Source organism: Panthera uncia, chromosome D1 (genome assembly GCF_023721935.1).
Source record: "Panthera uncia isolate 11264 chromosome D1, Puncia_PCG_1.0, whole genome shotgun sequence".
NCBI classification, from domain to species: Eukaryota; Metazoa; Chordata; class Mammalia; order Carnivora; family Felidae; genus Panthera; species Panthera uncia.
In genome coordinates, this window is record NC_064808.1 from 39,333,885 (window position 1) to 39,355,921 (window position 22,037).

The 22,037-nt window shown below is 38.8% G+C and overlaps 2 protein-coding genes across 2 annotated transcripts in view; one reads left to right on the forward strand and one right to left on the reverse strand.

Moving 5' to 3' along the window:
• SAAL1 (serum amyloid A like 1) overlaps positions 1 to 9,854 on the forward strand; it is a 33,191-nt gene extending 23,337 nt beyond the window's left edge. The window contains exons 11-12 of the mRNA XM_049618174.1: positions 914 to 1,006; positions 1,942 to 9,854. Coding sequence (XP_049474131.1) covers positions 914 to 1,006; positions 1,942 to 2,034 — 186 coding nt within the window. The 3' untranslated portion in view covers positions 2,035 to 9,854. The remainder of the gene's footprint in view (positions 1 to 913; positions 1,007 to 1,941) is intronic.
• LOC125913211 (L-lactate dehydrogenase A chain) overlaps positions 1 to 22,037 on the reverse strand; it is a 968,541-nt gene that overhangs the window by 186,461 nt on the left and 760,043 nt on the right. The window lies entirely within an intron of this gene.

The window sequence follows — 22,037 nt, forward strand, 5'->3', positions numbered from 1 at the left end:
TGAGCCACCCAGGCGCCCCAATGTGATTTTGTTTTTAGAGGGATTTTTTTTTAAGTGGCAGGAATGTAGAAGGAAGGTGGACTGAGAATAAACCAGGATATGTCATGAAAATTCTTATGTATTGTACTTCATGGAATATGGATTTAATCTTGAGGAAACTGAGGAGCTACTGGAGAGTTCGGTTTTAAGGATCAAGTGATATGATCTGTTTTTTAGAAAGATTACCCCAAAAGCAAGAGAGAGGATTAGAACTGGAGACCTACAGACCAACAGGCTGTTATGGGTGGTAACCTTTAAGAGTAATCTGAAAAATATTGAGAGCCTAAACAGTGAAAGTGTGGATGAAGAAGGAAGGATGGGATGAGAGAGATTTGGTAGAGTAGAATTAAACTCTTAGGAGGATGGGTCAGCAATAAAGAAGGAGGAAAAATCTTGGCTGTATCCCAGGTTACTGCTTTGTGCAGCAGGGTGGGTGGGTGGTGGTCTCCTTCCCTAAAATAGGATTACAGTGAAATAGTGTTTGGGTTTACATAAGGGGGGGATGATGCTGGGTTCAGTTTGGGACATCTGAAATGCCCATAGGATCAGTACGGAATTATATATACTGATTTATATTTATTAATCAGATAAAGCTTTAGAAATTTTCCTCTTCTGGGGCTTTGGGTGGCTTAGTCAGTTTAAGCCTCCAACTTCGGTTCAGGTCACGCTCTCATAGTTTGTGAGTTCAAGCTCTACATCGTGACAGCTCAGAGCCTGGAATTCTGTGTCTCCCTCTCTCTCTCTCTCTCTCTCTCTCTCTCTCTCTCTCTCTCTGCCCTACCTGCCCCCCCACCCACATCTCTCAAAAAGAAACATTAAAAAAAATTTTAAAGAGGTTTTCCTTTTTTACCAAATCTTTTTTTGTTTGTTTTAGGAGACTGTGGCTCAGGGAGTAAAGGAGGGCCAGTTAAGCAAACAGAAGTGTTCCTGTGCATTTAAAAACCTTCTTCCTTTTTATAGTCCTGTGGTGAGTATGAATAAGCGTATAGGTGGCTGAGTTTTAGAGGATTACTAAATGTTTCTATGTAAGTGCTTGATCTCTGAGACCATTGTCAAAAAAGATCGTGCCTGCAATTCACATGACTTAGTGCCCTTGTCAGATAAATGACTGCTGGGTAATTCACGGGACTAGCCTGAATAGCTATTCTAATTTTAAGAGAATGGAGTCAGCCCTGAATTTATTGGACCCCTCAGTGTTATGAAGTAAGCATATATATTAAAGATGAGATTCTTAGGTGAGAATGGTCAGTAGGTTTTTATCATTCTTCAAATTATATCACATTTGCTACCATTAGAGGCAATTTCTTTTTTTTTAATTTTTTTTTTTTTTTTTTAACGTTTATTTATTTTTGAGACAGAGAGAGACAGAGCATGAATGGGGGAGGGTCAGAGAGAGGGAGACACAGAATCTGAAACAGGCTCCAGGCTCTGAGCTGTCAGCACAGAGCCCGACGTGGGGCTCAAACCCACGGACTGCGAGATCATGACCTGAGCCGAAGTCGGCCGCTTAACCGACTGAGCCACCCAGGCGCCCCTAGAGGCAATTTCAAAATAGGAATTTTTTTAGGAAAATGTAGTATGGAATGTGGGAGGGAGAGGCCATGTCAGTAAGGAAGAGGATAAAACTCCAGTAGTGGACCCTAAAGGGGAAGCATTGGGAGTATAAACATTCAAGAATTTCAAGAATAAAACAAAGTGGTATGAGCTCGTCCCTTCTTTGATGTTTCAGAGAACTGAGAATGACTGTAATAGTCTTTATTGTCATCTGGGGATTTGTCAACATTTGTTTTCCTTTGGACTGTTTAGAAACCACGGGTAGAACATTTTTATAGTCACCAATCAGTATCGTAAACCACCTTTTCTTCTACTTCCATTTATTTGGTTCTTTTGTTTGACTCACAGATAGAAGACTTTCTCAAAATTCTACATGAAGTTGATAAAACTCTTGCTGATGACCTGGAGGAAAGCTTCCCAAGTTTGAAAGTTCAGACTTAATAACTGAATTAAGTTTCCTTTGCCCAATAAATGAACTTTATTTTCTTCACTGACAGTTGATATTGACATATAGGAGATGTTAGGTAAAGCCTGTTGGACCCTTATTGTCTGGTGCTACACTCATGCTCTTCTCCCTGCTCCAGTCTTATCTCACTTTCATTTGGCATTGGAATCAGGAGTTTCCTCTGCCATCAAATCCCCACTTCCCTTTTATGTATGGTTTTGTGTTTATTTGCCCTCTTCAGGTAAAGAAAACAAAAATACAAGCTTATCACTGAGGTTCTTTTTAGATTGAGGAGTTGGTGAAGATTTTCTTCATACCTCTTAATTTGATTTTTATGTGAGAAATTTGTATTTGTATCCACTAAAGTACATTCAGCTGCACTATAGAAAACCCTATTGTAACAACTTAATCTGATAGCTTTTATGTTTCTAATGCAATAAGAAATCCAGAGGTGGGCAGTCTAGACCTGATTTATTTGACTCAGGGATCCTGATTCTTTTTCCTCTCCACGTGGTCTGCTGTGTAGGCCTTTGGGTTTGTATTCATTGTCTTGTGGTTAAGGGAGTTATAAGACTAAAGGACAGCCCTCCATGGCCAGAACTGTGTTGCAAGGCCATTCTGCATGTATTTGAAATCAAGTACATACTTTTTTTTTTCTAAGATCTGTACAAGAGAGAAAGGCAAGAAGAGAAGGGAGATGTGAAAGGCTTTTTGATAGTCTGTGGTGTTTGCTACAGTATGAAAACACATCTTAGCCATTCTGTGACTCTTAATTGTGTCACTTACATGCCAGATTGTCAGTAACAATTCACAGGCAGTTTTTAGTTTAGCTTTGTTACAGTTCAGTTTTTCTTCAAAGTTGTAAGTATGAAGATAAAAATGTAACATTTTGATGAAAGTACATTAGCAAAATTCTCTATTTTCAGCATAATTCCAGTGGTTGAATTTCAGAAAATGATTTGCTTGAGTGAATTCACATTTTTAAAATTAAGATAGAGGGAGCTTAAGAACTTCTGATTGGATACAGACTGCTATACATGATTTCCCTCACATACTTTTATCATTCTTTATAGTGCTCCTGAATTAAATATATTCAGAGAATCAGCCAGGTACACTTAGGGAAGCATTCAGTTTGCGTTATTTTAGTTACTGAAAATAGAATTTTTAATAAGTTTTCAGAAAATATCAGGAATAACAAAGCCAGCTTTTTACCAATCTTCAGGTTTTTTTCTGGGTTATTTACGCTAATGTGACTACTAATCTAGTGTTATTTGTGGGATGAAGTGAGGTTAGGATCCTCTTACTCTGCCATCTTCCCAGCCTCCTCTGCAAAGCCAGCTCTTTAAACCTCTCTTCTGGTATAGCCCGTTCCCAATTTATTGCAGAATCTTCTTGGCTCTAAAGCATTGGCCTTGTCTCACATTTTGTATTTTTTCCTTAAGTGACTTTTACTGATAAAACACAGGATGTAGCGTTATTGAGAAGAGTTACACCCTTTCCAGTTTGGTGCTCGTTTTATTATTGAAAGTGTCCCTGTTGGAAAGAATTGAACTATAAAATTAAAATCTTACTATTGAAACTGTAACTGGTAGCTTTACTCTGTATGTTCTCATGTCTTCCATGCTGACCTTATGCTAGGCTGAACGTCACCATATTTAACATGAGATCTCAAAGGCACTGATGAAATCACTCCTGCAAACTAATGTGAATTTGCTCCTTGGTAAGTTATGGGTAGAGACTACACCAGGTGGAGCTGTCTCACAAAGTAATCTTTATTTGCAGCAGATAAAGAGATCACAGAATAATTTCCAAAGCTGTGATCCCCAAGAAGGGGTGAGCGGGTTCTTTTTATTTAAGGTTTAGGATGAATATTCATAAGGGGACCTTTATCATCGCAAATAGAGGTGGGTATAAGGTCACACGTGTGTACTTAGAAGATATGCCTATATGTACATTGTGTGTTATGTTATGAAGCTTGGGACCCTTTTTGAGCAAAGATCTTAATGTTATAATGAGGCAGAGGTAACTGTTAGCTTATGACCCATCTGCACAGGTGTTGGCTTGGTGGTTGAGTCCAAACTGGTCAAGGCTAGCTGGAACTCATTTCTTTTCCTTTTGTTAGTTTCTAAGAGGTAAAATGAACAGTTCCTGAAGAGTGAGCTCAACGGATCTGGCAGTGACATCTGCTAGCAGTGCTAGGAATTCCAGGTTATTTCTTAAAGTTTAAGGCTAAAGATACAAATAACCCCACAAGAATAATAGTTCCAAGTTATTAGTCATGTTTTACTCCAGTGCATATGAATTTCACATTTGTTTTAGAAAGAGCACATTTTAAAAGGGGAACACAAGGCCCCTGGGTATCTGAGGGAAAGAGTGCCACGCAGAGTGGGTAAGAGAGTGTTTCACACCAAGGGAGAAACAGGATATACCTGGGAAGGCTAGGGGTGTCCAGGTTATTTTCTGTTTCCCATTTCTGCCTTGGACCTGCCCTATTACTTGTTACTAATTGCTACTGTAACATTATGAGGTAGTGTATATTTTCATATTTTGATGTATTTGAAAACTTCTAAATCTATAAATTATAGTAGTTTTTTAAAGAAACAAAGCATAAACAATGTTAAAATTTTTTTAATGCTGTGCAGTCTGATGAATTCACCTCCAACATTTAGCACTTGCATTAATTACAGTGATGTTTTGAAATGGTGCTTCCTCTAGGAGCCTAACTGAAATTTGGAATTATATGTATAAATCAAATTGAAACTTTTCCCTATACTTTATTGCAGAGGAGGGGAGAAAGTACAAAATGAACTTGAGTTAGCATGTTAGATGTATTATTCTATTTCTAATTAAATTTGAGTTTGATTTTTGAAGTACTAAACCACTTAAAGACAGAACACATAAGATATCTTCCCCTTCTAACCCTCCCCCCTTTTAAAGATATTTTATCTTCTACAGTTAATGGAGTGTAGCTAAATTGTTTTCTCAGCTGATCCAACTTTCTAGATCAAAGACTTTTTCCACTCTGTCTTTAACATTTCTCATTGCTTTGGCTTTGAATTAGTTACCCCGAATAACTGGAAGTAAGTGTAAAAAAGTTTAAAAGTCACCTGTAAGCATACATACATTTGGTTGTGAGGCATGTGCAGAAACAAACATATTAAGACATTAGAAAACAACCTCTGTTTGGGATTCAGAAAATCTTAAATGCATTAAATGTTGAACACATTTTCTATTCTTTAGGACTGGGCTGTAGTGGTACTGTGTCTGAGTTATTTGAATAAATTGAAGAAAAGGAATATTGAGGTTATAGATTAATTTGCCCATTTTAATTAGTATTTGAAATCAGCTTTTTTTTTTTAAGACATAGGTCCATATTAATTTAGGAGTGAACTGTGTATTGTACTTGAGCTTATATTCTTTTGCCACTTTACAACTCCATTCTTTCTGCTCGTGATAGAAGTTTTAAGAAAGAAATAGGTAACAACACATCATGTGTTAGATCAGACTAATAGTTTTCTTTTTATTGCTGGTATGAGATCTAATTTAAGAACTGTTATTAAAAGTCATATTTATAGTGAAATGATATGATGTCTTGGATCTGCTACAAAATAGTCTGGGGCTAGGGGAATGAAATGGGTTATAAGAGTAGATGAAACAAGATTGACCATGATTTGGAATTGCTGAAGCTGGATGATGATTATACTATTCTATTTCTGTATATAGTTGAGGATTTTCTATTAATTTTTTAAGTATTAACTTAAAAACTAAAACAGTCATTTTACCAGGAAGAAAGGGTTTATTTGGGAATAGCAGAGACTTGAAGTTTGGGACATGCAAGCTATAGTGAAGTCATAGGCAAGTCCAACAAACAGAGGAGAGGAAGAGAAGGCTGTTTTATGGAGGAGGAGGAAGTTGGGAGGGGTTTTGAATGAAAGTCCACTGGAGAAAAGTAAAATTCAGGTGGTGATAGTTTCTCATTGGCTGACTTGTAGTTGATTTCTTGTAGAAGATTCTATGTGCATTTTTTCCCGTTGGGACCTGTAATTGAGCGTTCTTTCCTGTTGATTCTTCTATTGGGGTCTGTAATTGATGCACAATGGTGGGGCTCCTCCTCCTAGCCTCCTATTCCACTTTAGTGAGGATTCCCTTTATTAGTTTTCGCAAAAGCAACTCAATCATACACACAGTTTTAAGCCTGAATTTAATTATGAATGGTGCTTGCTCCTTTTTGTCTAAATAATACTCGAAATATTGTATTAGCATTAAATACTTTTGAATTCAACACAGTTGAAACCAACACAAATACTTGCATTATCATCATTATGTAACCAATTATGTAAAAATTATTATCTTCATTGTTTTAGCTGACTCAGCAAGGCAACTTTTGTCATGCAGTTAGTGACTACTAACCAGATAGGAACTGATGTCACATATGTTTTACCACCATAGTGGGGTGTGTTTACTAACGAGTTCTTATTGGTGATCTTCAGTGGTGTATTTTGTAGGTAGAGGTGACTACAGGAGAGAGACAGACCCATAGAATTTTAGAGATGGAGAGATTGTTAGAGATTAGTATCCAGTGCTAATTCATTGGGCTAGTCAAGCCTACAATAGTCTGGACCAATAAAGTGCCAGGCCAGATCTAAAGCAGCAACCAAAGGAAACTAGGTAAGACTGGAAGTAGGAAGACACCTTGTGGTGGATGCTTCTAAGCTTTTCACTCACCTCATGGTATTTGCTCATCAGCTTGACTATTCTGTATCTCTGTATAGAATGCAAAGTTTCCATTGCTAAAATGTTATGATGTACCTTAAGTTAATATACATAAAGTCAGATTTGCTTAAATCCAGTTTTGTGAAACTTAGGGAACATTTGTAATATAAAGGCTAAAGAGCCTCCATAGGTTGCTAGTTAGTTCTCAAAGCCAGAGTTTGGAATATTAGGCTACTTTTTATACCATGATTATCATACCCATGTGACTGCTCTTTTTTAACAGTTGTATATTTCCTGGAGGTCCATGCCTCCAAGACTTAAATAATTTAGTGGCATCATGGACTATACCATTCTCATTTTACTCTAGTTTTCCATGTCACAGGGCCCTGGCAAGGAACAAAAATCTGGGGAAGGGTCATGCCACACTGAAACCAGACTTGGAAGAGAGGATCTGTACTTCAGGCAGTGTGGGTCACTGACTAGCCTGTGGATTGGCTACTATAGGCTAAGTGTGCACATCTAATGCAGTCAGTTGAAGTTGAAATTAAAATGAATGTGATACAAAATTTGCCTAAGGACACAAAACGGATACCTGGGATACCAGCTTATCTGTGTCCCCCTCTCTGAGAATTGTCCCTAAAACTACCTGCATTCTTTCTCTGGTTACAGTATATGGCTAAACAAGGGATGGATTCCTGATCCAAACTGGGCAAATCTCGTTGGTTCAGGAGTACTAGACTGTAAAGATCATGTAGCTTATGGGGCACCTGGGTGGCTCAGTTGGTTAAGTGGCCCGACTCTTCGTTTTGGCTCAGGTCATGATCTTACGGTTTGTGACTTTGAACCTCGCATCAGGCTCTGCGCTGACGTGTAGCCTGCTTGGTGTTCTATCTCTCTCCCTTTTTCTCTGTTCCTCCTGCTGTCTCTCTCAGAATAAATAAACTTCAAAAAAAAAAAAAAAGAACATACAGTTTGCAAGGATGAGCACACTGAAGGTAGCCAGTCATGTATTATCTACTGTGTACCAGGCATTGTTCTAAACATTAGGAAGATAGCAATGAACAAAGCACTGGAAATACTGTAGTGGACAGAGACAAAAGTCTTGCCAAATAGAGCTTTCATTCTAGAGAGTCACGTGTGAGGGGTACAGAGGAAGAAGCTGCTCTGCACAGAGGGACAGATAGAAGTCATGCAACCTGCAGCAGATTTGATCTCAATTCTTCACCTCTGTGTACCCATTCTCATGCCATGCCTTCTTAGTGGATAGTAGATTCTTCCCTGTTCCTTGACTTTGAACTTGGCCAAGTCATTTTGCTTTGGCCAACAGAATGTTAATGGAGCTGGTGTAAGCAGAGTACATGTACCATTCTTTTTCTAAGGCTTAATAATATTCCTTTGTATGCATATACCTCATTTTTTTTATCTTTTTGTTTGTCAGTGGACATTTAGGTTTGACCTGTGCCTTGGCTTTGTGAACATGGGAGTGCAAATATCTCTTTGAGATCCTGATTTCAATTCTTTTGGATATATACTCAGAAGTCAGATTGCTGGATCAATGGTAGTTTTATTTTTTATTTTGTTGAGGAACCTCCATAATATTTCCATAGTGGCTACACCAGATTACATTCACAGTAACACTATACAAGTGTTCCCTTTTCTACACATCTTCACCAATACTTGTTATCTTTGTTTATTTGTTTGTTTTAGTAATAGCCATCCTATAACTGGTGTAAGGTAATATCTCATTTTGATTTTGGCTTGGATTTCTCTAATGAATAGTGACAATGACCTTTTCATACACCTGTTGGCCATTTGTATATCTTTGGAGAAATGTCTGTTCCTTGTCGAATTTTTGTTTTTTCTCTCTTTTTTTTTTTTTTTTAACGTTTATTTATTTTTGAGACAGAGAGAGACAGAGCATGAACAGGGGAGGAGCAGAGAGAGAGGGAGACACAGAATCTGAAACAGGCTCCAGGCTCTGAGCTGTCAGCACAGAGCCTGACGCGGGGCTCGAACTCACGGACCGTAAGATCATGACCTGAGCCGAAGTCGGACGCTTAACCGACCAAGCCACCCAGGTGCCCCCTTGTCGAATTTTTTACTCAGGTTATTTGGGTTTTTTGCTGTTGAGTTGAAGGAGTTCCCTATATATTTGGATATTAACTCTTTATCAGATACAAGGTTTGGTAGTATTTTCTCCTGTTCCAGAGGTTGCCTTCTCATTTTTTTTGTTTCCTTTGTTGTGCAGAAGCTTGTAGTTTGCTGTAGTCCTGCTTACCTAGTTTTGCTTCTGTTGCCTGTGCTCTTGGTGTCTTTTTAAAAAATGATGGCTGATGTCAAGAAGCTTCTCCCCTCTTTTCTTCTTGAGTTTTACCATTTGGGGTCTTACATTTATGTCTTTATCCATTTTGAGTTAATTTTTATGTATGGTATAAGATAAAGGTTCAATTTCTCTCCTTTTTGTGGGTATCCAGTTTTCCCAACACCGCTTGTTGAAGAGACTATCCTTTTCGCATGGTGTATTCTTGGCATCATTGTTGAAGACCAGTTGACTGTGTATGTGTGGGTTTATTTCTGGGTTCTCTATTTGGTTTCATTGGTATATGTGTTTTAAAACAATCCTATTTGTAATAGCATCAAAAAAAACACTTAGGAATAAGCTTACTCAAGGAGATGAAAGACTTAAACATTGAAAACTATAAAACTCTGACCAAAAAAATTAGGCAGACACAAATAAGTGGAAAGACATCCCATGACCATGAATTGGAAGAATTAATATTACTAAAAATACTCATACTTCCCAAGTAATCTATAGATTCAGTGCAATCCCTATCAAAATCCTAATGGCATATTTTACAGAGATAGAAAAAAAAAAATCCCTCAAATTCAAATGGAACTATAAAAGACTCCAAATAGCCAAAGCAATTTTGAGGTAAAGGAACAAAACTGGAGGTATCACACTTCATGATTTCAAAATATATTACGATATTACCAAGCTTTTTAGGGTTTCATGAGTAAGATTCAGAAAGTCTCAAGCATCTGAAAATTCTACAACTACATTTATTTTTCACTAGAGATAAATTAAGTGAAGGCATACCATACTTGATACTTCACTGCAGATACGATTTGTACTAGAACATGGAGAGCTCTTTGGCTGCCGCCTGCTATATATACCTTTTGCTGCCTCTGAATACCTATCTTTGTGAAATGATTTTAAATTTACCTTGGAAATACCAGTTTCCTGTGTTCTACTGCTAAGGGTACGGTATATATTTATAAAAACTTTTCTGTTCACTAGCACACCTCGTTCATTACATATTGAGCTTGTATCAATATTGGGCTTGTTTACCTGCAGGCTGTTGAGAAGTTGAAGTCCTAACCAGACCATCTGCCAAACCCTGCCCATTGGAAATGTTTTTCCCTATTACTGTAATGAAATCACTAAAATCATTTCCTGTTCTTGGTCCTTGTTTAGATCTTCTATCTATTGTCAATAAGAGGATATTAAAGTACTCAGGAAAGTCCACATATCCTTTTCATCCTGGTCAACGGTGTAGCACATGGCTTTGTGTTTTAGTGCTGGAAATAATAAATAATGAAGTCAAGCCTATTGTAATAAAAAAGGGCTGCTTATTAAACTCTTTCTCCAGCTGGTTTTCCTTTGACATCATGGGATCTGTTTATAATGACTTTTATGGGCTTTCCCCCTTACTGTTCAGGGCTTACGTGATTACATGAGAAATTGAAATGTTTTGGGAACACTCCCTTTATACAACTGAGTTTCCTGCTCAATCAGTCCTATTGTGCATGCAGATTACAACAATGGGATCGTGGGAAGAGAGGATGAAGAGAATTTTTATATTCTCCTGGAGAGTTTGATTTCCTGAAGTGTGGGCTTGCTTCTAGGAAGGAGTATACATTGAAATCATGGTGGGTGGGTGCATGGGGATTATGTATTTATTATAGTCCACAATTCAAGAAAATGCATGTACATGGATGGCATTATTATAAGTCACTTAGTCAATGTATGATCACATAGTTTTGAGTGGTGTCTATTGACCCCATGCCATTTGAGGAATTCGGCATCTCTGGAAATTCACTCTTCCTTTGGGACTATATTTGGAAGGCTGGTGGCATTTGTAAATCCATGAGTATGCTTTCTTGAAAGTGCAACTGGCGTTGGACTTTTCCTTCCTGTACCCTAGAGGAAGCATTCATTTGGCCAACACTAAGTACTTCTTGGAGAAACCGAAATCCTTTAATTCTTCCATCACAGAGAAGTCTGTACTCTGTTATCGTTGGGAGAAAAAAAATCTGATATTTTGGACTCTGGACAAGGTCCCTAAATTGAATTCCCTAATTTTTTTAAATGTTATTTTTAGGTTTGCACGAACCAGGTAATGTCCCGTTTGTTCCAAATCAGTTCTAGAAGTTACTTCGTTTTTTATGATTTTAGTATTCAATATTTAAAGTGATTTGGAGACTTCTTGGTCCAGATCAGCCTTCTGCTTGTTGCCCACTGCAAGTGATATATGAGTGGTCTTCAAAGACCCAGATTGCACATTTTCAGATGAGCCTTGAGTAATCTGAAAATCTTAGAATTTTCTACATTCATTCTGTTTGGATATATGTTTTTTAATATAATTTATTGTCAAATTGGCTTACATACACCACCTAGTGCTCATCCCAACAAGTGCTCTCCTCAATGCGCATCACCCACTTTCCTTCTCCTCAACCCTCCCCATCCACCCCGTTTGTTCTCTGTATTTTAAGAGTCTCTTGTGGTTTGCCTCCCTCCCTTTCTGTTTGTAACTCTGTCCCTTTCCCTTCCCCCATGGTCTTCTGTTAAGTTTCTCAAGATCCACATATGAGTGAAAACATATATCTGTCCTTCTCTGACTGACTGACTTCACTCAGCATAATCCCTTCCAGTATGTCTTAATGTGGGTTGCTATTTCTTTAGAACAACTGTATGAAAACACAATTTTTCATAACAATTCACGAAGCATTTTCAAGGATTATTTTATATTTGAGGATGTGGTCACAGGTTGTACCCTGAACTCTCATGGCCCCTAAGGGAAACCAGGAGGATCATGCTGCAGAAGCCCTTTGGAGGAACGTGCCGATTGCTCCGTAACCAAGAGTTGACTCTCCTTTGATGGAGAAATTAATAGTTTCCATAATCATATCATCCTGGTTGCTCTGTGCCCAGAGTTTACTCAGACCTGAAAGAAATGGAAATTAATTGAAAAAGAAAAAAAAAATTGTTCCTCCAAAGCCTCTCATCTGGAGAAGGGATGAGAAAGAGATTCAAGAGTGTGTTGCCAGTGGGAACCAACATGTTTGTTCTCTTTTGCAACTCTGGATGTAAAGGTCCAGAAGAAAGCATTTGGACGGGGGAGGAGATAGGCATGGGAAGTGGGGCACAGCTTTGCATAAATAATTCCAAACAGAGGAGAAACATTTGGTAGTGGACCCAACATATACATGGAGAGTTGTCCTATAAAGCTGTGAGCATCTGCTGCTGGAAGTAAGTGCAGAAGGAGCAGAAAAGGGGATTTGTAGCTCATGTGATTGTCATCAGACGAATTGGTCTACTTCTGTTCCAGAGGGGCTTATTTGCCATATCCTGGAGTTTGAAAAATACTCTTTGGTTAACATCTATTTTTTTCTGGCTCTGGAGTTTGAGCTCAATTCTTTTTTAGCTCCCTTCATCACTCTAACCAGTTCTCTCACCCTGTATACCAGTGCTGATTTCTATAATGTTGCTGTTAAGCCTTGGAGTTATTTCAGTGGCAGAGAATTTGGTTCTCCATGGGAGCATTGGGACATTAATAGAACACAGGTCTCTTGTCATGTCTTCAATCTGAAGTGAACTTCCAATAGGTGCTCAGTAAGTGCTTTGTTTAAGTTTATTTAGCCAGTAAGAGAGAAACTGAATTGTAGATGAACACTTCTCAGTTATTCATTCATGCTGCAGTATGTTACGATTTGTTGAACTTGACATGTGTTAAGCTCTGTTTGGTTTGTGGGACTAAGAAGATGACAATTCAAAATAGGAAGAAAATGGGAGCTAGTTAATAGGTATTCATTCCATCAGCTTCTGAAAGTCAAGGTCCATGTCACTTCCCCTGAAGTGATGTACTTTTGTTACTAGACAGAGAACCAGTTCCAAACTCAAGTTCAGCTGCTTGCACTGCATTTTGGGAGGTGGATATAGGGACCACCTAATACATATGCCATGAAGCATCTTTGTCTTGGAGTAAACCCAGAGTGTCTTTGAAAGCTGACACATTTAAAGGAAACGAAATTGGAGAATTCCAAATCTAGTTTATAACCAGTCTCCAATGTAAAACAGGAGAAACTACCTAACTAGTGTTCATTTATATATTCAGCAAGTAGATATTCCCAGATACACGTCAGACACAGTGCCAAGTGCTGGAGATACAGTGCTTGGAATATGGCAATTGTTTCACAAATGTTAGTTACCTAAATGAATGAAAACTATACCCCCTATCCAGAGACAGAAATACCTGAAGCCAATAAAGCTTAGCCTTTAAGCAGTGGTTCCCAAAGTTTGATGCACATAGGAATCACCTAAGATCTTTAAAACATACTGATAACTGGCTCTCATCCCCAGATATTCTGATTTAATTGATGTGGGATACAAACTGGGCATCAGGATTTTAAAGCTTCCCAAGAGGTTCTAATGTACAACAAAGTTTGGGAACTACTATGTTAAAGGCCTCTGACTTGCTAAAGCCCCTGAGAGGTGCTTACAATTTCAAATGTGAAATTTTGTATTCTTTTTTCTTATCTTTAATATTTTTATATTTTAAAAATTATTTTGTTAAGGTTTATTCATTTTTCAGAAACAGAGACAGAGCATGAGGGGAGTAGTGGCAGAGAGAGAGAGAGAGACACACACACAGAATCTGAAGCAGGCTCTAGGCTCTGAGCTGTCAGTACAGAGCCTGACACAGGGCTTGAACTCACAGACCGTGAGATCATGACCTGAGCTGAAGTTGGATACTTAACCGGCTGAGTCACCCAGGCCCCCCTACTTTAAAAACAATTTTTTAAAGTTTATTTATTTTGAGGAGAGAGAGAGAGCGCGCGCATGAATGGGGAGAGTCAGAGAGGGAGAACGAGATTCCCAAGCAGGCTCTGCACTGTCAACACAGAGCCTGACATGGGGCTCAAACTCACAAACCGTGAGATCATGACTTGAGCTGAAACAGTAAGAGTTGGCCGCTTACCCAACTGAGCCACCCAGGTACCCTGAAATTTTGTATTCTTTTTCTTGAGCAGGTTTTCCGAACTGAATAAGTTTCAGGTGGCACAAAACCTGGATCTGACCCTCTCTATCCTTGAGGTGGTCATAGTCCAGTCAGTGGGTTACTTAGCCAGCATGAACTTTTCAGAGATAGAAGTTGCCTGAAAGATGCAGATTAACAGTCCTCTTATGGCTGTCACCACGTGAAAGCTAAACTATTGTAAGCAATACATTCCACTTTTTGTGGGCTTGTTCCTCTTGGGTTTTTTGGTCCATCACCTTGGCGGTGATTTGCAGCGCTTTCAGAAGGAACTCCATTTCGGAGCAGAAGAACTGATTGCTACAAGTGGCAGGGTTCCATGGGTTTTTGGATTTTGCATTATGATTGGATTTCATGGTTAGCGCAAGATTTATAGCATTTCTGGCACCAGTCCTTTGCAAGAGAACACACTGGTCCTTTTCTGTGTCCCTGGAGCTCTGTACCTCACCATCCCCCCTATCTTTCCTGGGGGAGTTGCCTGGTGATTCTTATGAGGCTGATTTAAAGCTCTACAAAATTTAGTCAGTGATTTTATTACAGAGACAATAACCATTTCTGCTGTATATGTGGGCCAGTTGGCAAACAGAATGGCCACATGTGGAATTTCCGCTTCTTTGCCTTTGGCCAGGTGAATACCCAGGAGTGTTGTTTCCTGGACTTTTCAATGGGATGAGTATGAACACAGCCTGAAGAGGAAAGAATGGAGCAGCTCACTACGCAGGAGTGTTTTGAAGTGGCTCTGAACTTGCTAAGTGGGCGTGTGAGGTGATTTATCCATATCTACAAAGTACAAAGGCTACTCCTGGGTTCTTTGAGGCTTCTTTTACCTGGCCATGTTTTGTTGTGAGTCCTGTTGGCCCCTTAAGTGTATCGAACACCTACTTAGCAGGTCATTTCCAGGTTATTTACACATCTAATTGTGAGTGGCTTTGTTACCCTCCAAGGAAAATATTACATAATACATACGCCAGAGTCCCCAGTGATGACTAAAGGCAGATTAATTGCCTGGTTGCTTCTCTTTGTAAGGAAAGAGTAGGGCTTTCTAAAATTAATTTCTGTCACAATGGAGCCTGTAAAGTCTTCTAATACCTGACCCTTAAGAAAAGGTGCCTCCCGCTAACCTCTTCCAGTGTAGAGTCCTGGGGTATTAATACCATGTAAGTAGGATTTCCCCAAAGATGAAAGGATGTGTCCATTTGGAACTCCAGGAGTGGCATTCCTTTTTTTCTCCATATGGTGTTTTATTCTTGACTTTTCCAGATGGTCACATTTAGATTCTTACAGAATCTTCCTGATTATTGTAAAACCTTGGCCACACTACCGTGAGCTCAGTTAGAAATACAAAGGAGAAAGAGGCTAATCGCATTTGCTTATTTTCCCTGCTGTAAACTCAGTGATACCATTTCATCAAAGCTTCATTAATTAGACAAACATTCCTGGCTTTGCTTTTTGCAGCCCCAACAAATGCTGTTTGACTTGTAGGAGAAATGACTGGTTGCACTGAATGAGAAGGGTGATAATGCCTCTGAGCAGTGCAAAGCAAACATTAAGACAGCAGACAGTGGGGAAACCAAGTGCACCTGAGCAGCAGGGCCCATTTCTCCAAGCACCATTGTTTCCTCATGCTGTAAGACAGCCTCCTTCCTCCTTGAAAATATGAATAACCAGCACTTCCTAATGATTTAGAATGCTCCATATTTCCATTGTTAGTGGCATTTTCTCATAGTTTGCTTTATTAGTGTGAGCAGGAATGCTGTATTGCACACCTCCAAGGGGCAGCATTCACACTGTTTTGTATGAAAGTCATGCCTTCCGGACCTAGAATGTCATTGGCTCTTTTGGGTGGTATTGGGTGCTTCATAATTATCTCTTAATAACAGATGAGGAGGCTTCTGTATGAATTAAAACCCAAAGTCAAAGAAGGCTAAAAACCTGAGGAAAGTAAAAAGTCCTTTGGGTTCCATAGTCCATTTATTGAAATTTTGTGGTATGCTGAGGTGAAATATTCCCTGGGATAAGTGAGGCCTTGGATTTTGGTCCCCCTCTGTCACTCTGAATTCGGGTAAGCTATAATATATAGCAAATGGAAGGCTTTGTTGTGGCCAATACTAATTGGGCTGTTGTGCTCAATGTATTTGAAATGACCACAAGCCAACATTTCTTGGAGTAATATGGTGAAACAAAGTTGTTCAAATAAAAAATAGGGTTTCCAATTGTAATTTTTAAAAGTGTAATTGAGAATTCAAGTAGATATGGAATGAAGCTTGCATAAATCTGTGTGTAAACAGACTTGTACCAAGCAGCTCTTCCTGTAAAGCCATTCGGGTGTTATCATAGATGAGTGCTGACTGAAGGTATCATGTGAAGATTACTGTGCTTTTTGGAGGAAGATTTAGTAGATTTGGATCTTGAGGACTCAACTGATTATGTCCTGGCCTGATCTCTCTCCTTCATCCCTTTGCCTCATCAGATTACTTTCCATTTGAGCATGGGTGGAATCCCATATGGCCTGTAACATCTGAGGTGTTGTAGAAACAGCCTCTGATTCATACTCAGATACACACATGAGGCTTTGACCTTTCTGATTAAGGATTACAGACACCACTTTGTTTTATCATCATGTTTCCCATTTTTCTCACATCCACTTGCTCATTTTTGTATTCATTCTTTCTCAACAAATATATATTGAATAATTATTTATTGAGCACCTCTGTAACAGGCCCTGTGCTGGATCCTGGGCTATAGGGATGAAAAGCATGGTCCTTGCTTTCAAGGAGTTTATGGTAGAAGAAACAAGGAAACAAATAATTGTAATCCATAGAGGAATAAGCTCAGGAAGCATTCCAGCTGCTATTGTAGCTTCTGGAGGATGGTTGCAGTTTGTTTCAGAGATGCCCCTTTAATTAAATGGCACGGTCTGAACTAAACACATATTCATTCATGGGAGTTGAAACCTAGTTTCCTCTTAGAGGTGGTAGCGTGGCAAATAAAACAGCACAGCTGAGCAAGAGAACAGCTAGTTTCAGGTTCTTCTTATGCCATTTACAAGCTGTGTAACTTTGGAAACAGTAACACAGAACCGTTCTGGGTCTCTGTTACTCTAAGGACAAGTAAACAATACAGGGGTGCCTGGTGGCTCAGTCCGTTAAGCGTTCGACTTCGGCTCGGGTCACGATCTCATGATTTGTGAGTTTGAGCCCTGCATTAGGCTCTGTTTGGACAGTGTGGAGCCTGCTTGGGATTCTCTCTCTCTTCCTCTAACTGCCTCCCCCCACTTGTGCTCAATAAATAAATAAATAAATAAATACACAAAAAAAGTAAACAATATAAATAAATGTACTTTGTGAAATGGAAAACACTTTATAAATTTAAGAATTTTTTAAGGAGAAAAAAGCAGTTTGCCACGTGCAGGCACAAACTAAAGACTAATAAGCACAACTTTTACTTTGGGCCTAATTTTTTTTTTTTTTTTACCTGAAAAGACATTCTTTTTCTGTCTGAAAGGATCTTTTAATCATACATATAAACCACACTGTGATAGGCAAACCAATTCTTCCTTTTGCCTAAGTCTCCAGCCACATGGGAATTAGGAAGTATGCATTTTAGACCCTCAGTTTGTGTATAATACAGTATTAAAATAAAATCCCCATAGATGAGCCTTAGAATAACTGCAGAGAATGATTTTCCCTAAAGGGGTGCATACTGTATAGCTGGGCTGCACTTTAGTCTTACTGTACACACACAAAAAGTTCTCCATACATTCTGTACAGTATACACCCACATTTAATATATTATTTAATAACTCAGCACTAAAAATTCAACATGCCTGTTGCCATCTTAGAAGTATAACATCTTGGTACTACAACTTTTAAAAGATAAATGCTAGTTATCTAGTTACATGAATGCTAGTGTGACTTTTCAAACTTTGATGAGGTATTTGTATAAGGATTTGGAGTTAAAACATGTAATAAAATAAGTGTTCTTGCCTGTGGTGATAGTATTCTGTATTGAAGAGCCACAAGGAAAGGGAAAAGGAAGGAAACTTGCAATTACCTAGTGCTTCTTATATGCTAGGACCTGATCTAGGGAATTTACATACGTGATTTTATGTGTGTGTGTGTGTGTGTGTGTGTGTGTGTGTGTGTGTGTGTGTGTTTAATGAAAGCACCTGGCTAAATCACATATAAGAATAATGAGAATTAAGATGTATATAGGGCTAAATGTTTTATATCAGTTTTCATGTGCACTACTTTAAAATAGGACAGGGGGGAAATAGGAGTTGCCAACATGTGGGTCAACAGCTGTATCTAGAAACATCATTGTAGACAAAACTGCATTAGCACAGCATTAAAACTATACATTTCAACTTTGTTCTCTCTCCTGAACTGCCATGCATGTAGCATAGTTGCTGGGATGAAAATAAAATGATGTTACAGGCTAATCTCAACTGCTTGCCAAACACCTCCCCAGAATGATCCACATACAATTCAAAATCAAAATACAGCATGTTCATACTGAATTCATCTTCCTCTTAAAAACTTTTGCTCTTGTTTTCACCTCTTAATTAATAGATTCCTATCCAATGAGGTGCTTAATTTAAAATTTAGAACCATCTTTTAAAATCTTTCTCCCTAGGGGCACCTGGGTGGCTCCGTCAGTTAAGCGTCTGACTTCGGCTCAGGTCATTATCTCAAATCTGTGAGTTCAAGCTCAGACGCTGTGCTGACAGCTCAGAGCCTGGATCCTGCTTCAGATTCTGTGTCTCCCTCTCTCTCTGTCCCTACCCCACTCACGCTCTGTCTCTCAAAAAATGAACAAATGTTAAAAAAAATTTTTTTTAAATCTTTCTCCCTACCCAAATCTCCAATAAAATATACTGGGCAGATTTTATACTATATACCGCCTGGACATCTTTTGCTTTCCTGCAGTCCTTCCTTAAGGTGTCATTACGTTTCTTCAGGGTTATCAGGATGGCCCAACTTGACAAGCAACTTTCCTCTCCACCACAGTTTATCCTTCATTTGCTAATTTGCCCAAATCTCAGACTGACTACAGCCTTTCTTTGGTTTACAGCCTACTGTTTGCAGAGAGAAATTTGTCCAGTCGACCAATGATTTTGAGTCCAGCACATCTCTTATTTACCATTCCAGCTACAGGCATAATCTTATTAATACAACAGGCTCATGAGGGAGATAATAATATTTCTATTTTCTGGATGAAGAAAGGTTCAGAATGGTTAAGAAATTTGATCACACAGTAAATAGAGTAGTTGGAATTTGAATTGAAATTTCACTGTAAAACCCACTTTCTTACCTAAAAATGCTTCATTTCCTACACCTATAATGCACGAACACCGAACTGTGATCACACAAAATGCTGTATTAGTTTTACGTGTTATTTTCCCGGAAGAGACACATGAAAGGACAAAGCCAGCAAGTTTCCAGATTTGGAACACTTTTGGTCACAGGAGTATTCTGAAGGTATGATACCCATGCAGTCTTCCGGAAAATTGTTTTTTCAAGGATTTACCTCAAGAAAATAAAAAGTTCATGGCATAGAAGAAACAGTAACTTATGGGTCAGAACCCTTATGTTTAATTAAAAAAAAAAGGCGGGGGTGGGGGGTGGGGATCAACCTTCAGGTGTGGCTGGTTCCAGATACTCAAACAATGTCTTAAGTCCTGCTTTATTTTTCAGTGTGCTCTTCTCCTTGTTGTTATCACTCAGTAAGTCTTCACTGGATGACCTCCATTAGCTACAGGCTTTTATCATTCAAGTGTAAAGATAAAAGAATCTGTCTTCTTCTAAATTATAAACAAGTTCTTGGGCCTGATTCTCATTGGTCCAAACTGGGTCATATGACCATCACGGACCCCACCCCCACCCCCACCCCATTAATCTGGCTAAAGACTGGCAATCCTCTGATAGGCCAGTGTAGAGCCATGAGACTACCCTGGGGCTAGGTGGGCAGGATAGAATCAGGTTCACCAAAACCAAGTGGACTGTGAGTGGGAGTCAGGAGGAGTCTCCAGAAGAAACAGCTTCTGTTAAAAGAGGAAGAGGAAATAGATGTAAAATATAAGGAACAGCACTATCCTCTATAAGCAATGAACCAATAAGCCAGGAAAATTGTAGTTAGGATCAAATAATCACTGATAATGTGGCATTTGATGCAATTATTAGATGTTAATGTACTAACAATTTGCAAATGAAATTCCAGATGATTTCAACACAGAGTTGAGGCTCAGTAAAGATTTGTTGAATGAATGCATGAGACATTTGGAAGTTTGGGATAGAGTGGGCAGGGGAAAAGAGGAGCAAGAGCCTTCTAAATTCCTCATCTTGTTAAGGAGAGAGTTGTAGATACTGATTAATCTTGGTGCTGACAGGATTATGTACATTGAAGTGTGTTTATTAAGCATTCAGGGATAATCACTATTAAAATAGGAAAAAGATGTGGAATTTCTAAACCACTGGATTACAAAAGGGAGGGGAAGCAAAGAAAATTTGGTCAATCCAGCAAAAATCTTCTTGGAAAAGAAATAGTGCATTTTAAAATTAAAGATACCCATGATATAAATGTGTTAAACTCTCGTTATTAAAAGGTAAAGATTTTTCTGTTGAGACAAAATCAAGTTTTATGTTGTTTAAATTTTTTTTTTAAGTTTATTTATTTTTGACACACAGAGAGAAGGGAGCATGAGCTAGGGAGGGGCAGAGAGAGAGAGGGAGACACAGAATCCGAAGCAGGCTCCAGGCTCTGAGCTGTCAGCACAGAGCCTGATGTGGGGCTTGAACTCATGCACCATGAGACCATGACCTGGGCCAAAGTCGGACGCTTAACGGACTGAGCTGCCCAGGTGCCCCAAGTTTTATGTTGTTTAAAGGAGACAAATGTGACAACACACAATAAAGGGATGGATAAAGAGAAACTAGGTAAGTGATAAAATAGAAGGCAGGAATCAAAAAACAGAATTCAAGGCAAAAAATTTAAAGGGATTTTTGGTCTAACTTATAAGTGATACAACTAATATGATAGCATGCCTGTCTCAAAGGCTTGTATGAGGATTACAATCCTTTGAGAAAGGCTTGCTACCTGATCTTCATTTTACAGATAGAAAAGCCAAGGGATGGAAGAGTTAAGTAACTTGCCTGAGGCCACTGAGCTAAGTAAATGGCAGAACTGCATTTGGCCTCAACAGTGCGTGCTCTTACTTCCTATGCTCTAAATGCACACATGTATAGATCTTTGTATCCTACAGTGGAAAAAAAAAAAATTTGGGCTCTTCATATTTCGTTCCCATCTTCCTGGATTTCTAGGGAGATGGTAGCTATCTTGCACTAAGGAGGGGCATTGTGATTAGTTGTAGTCAATGAAAGAAAAGCCATAGCATTTAAGAGCTGGCATGCCACCTCACAGCTCTTTTCTCTCTGGTGACAGCCACAGATTGAGGCAGTAGAGGCACAAGGTGGAAGTTACCAGAATCCCTGAGTAAGCACCCACCCAGAGAAGCACATGGAGAGAAGCTGCCCTGCAGGGTCTTCCAGTGCATGTTGGATTTAGAGTGAGAGAGAAATGAACCTTTATTGTGTCAGCACAAAAAAAGGATAACTTGTTATTGCAGTTATCCTGATTATTACATACCCCCAAATGAAGAATTCACATTCTTTTCAAATTTAATGGAATATCCATAACATTTGATAATGTGATGAGGTGTGAAGAACATCCTCATAAATTTCCCTAAGTAGAAATAAGATAGGCACATTCTCTGACTCCAGTGTAATAAATAAAAGCATTTTTTAAGGGAGAAACCAAAAGAACACAACCACATGGAAACCTTTAAATAGTGGACAACTTTCTAGGAAAATAGTCAATACTAAAATACTCAAAAAGAGACAGAAAACCTTGAAAGGTTAATAATATTCACATTGGAAAGATAGTAAAAGAACTACCCTTGTTTCTATCTTAAG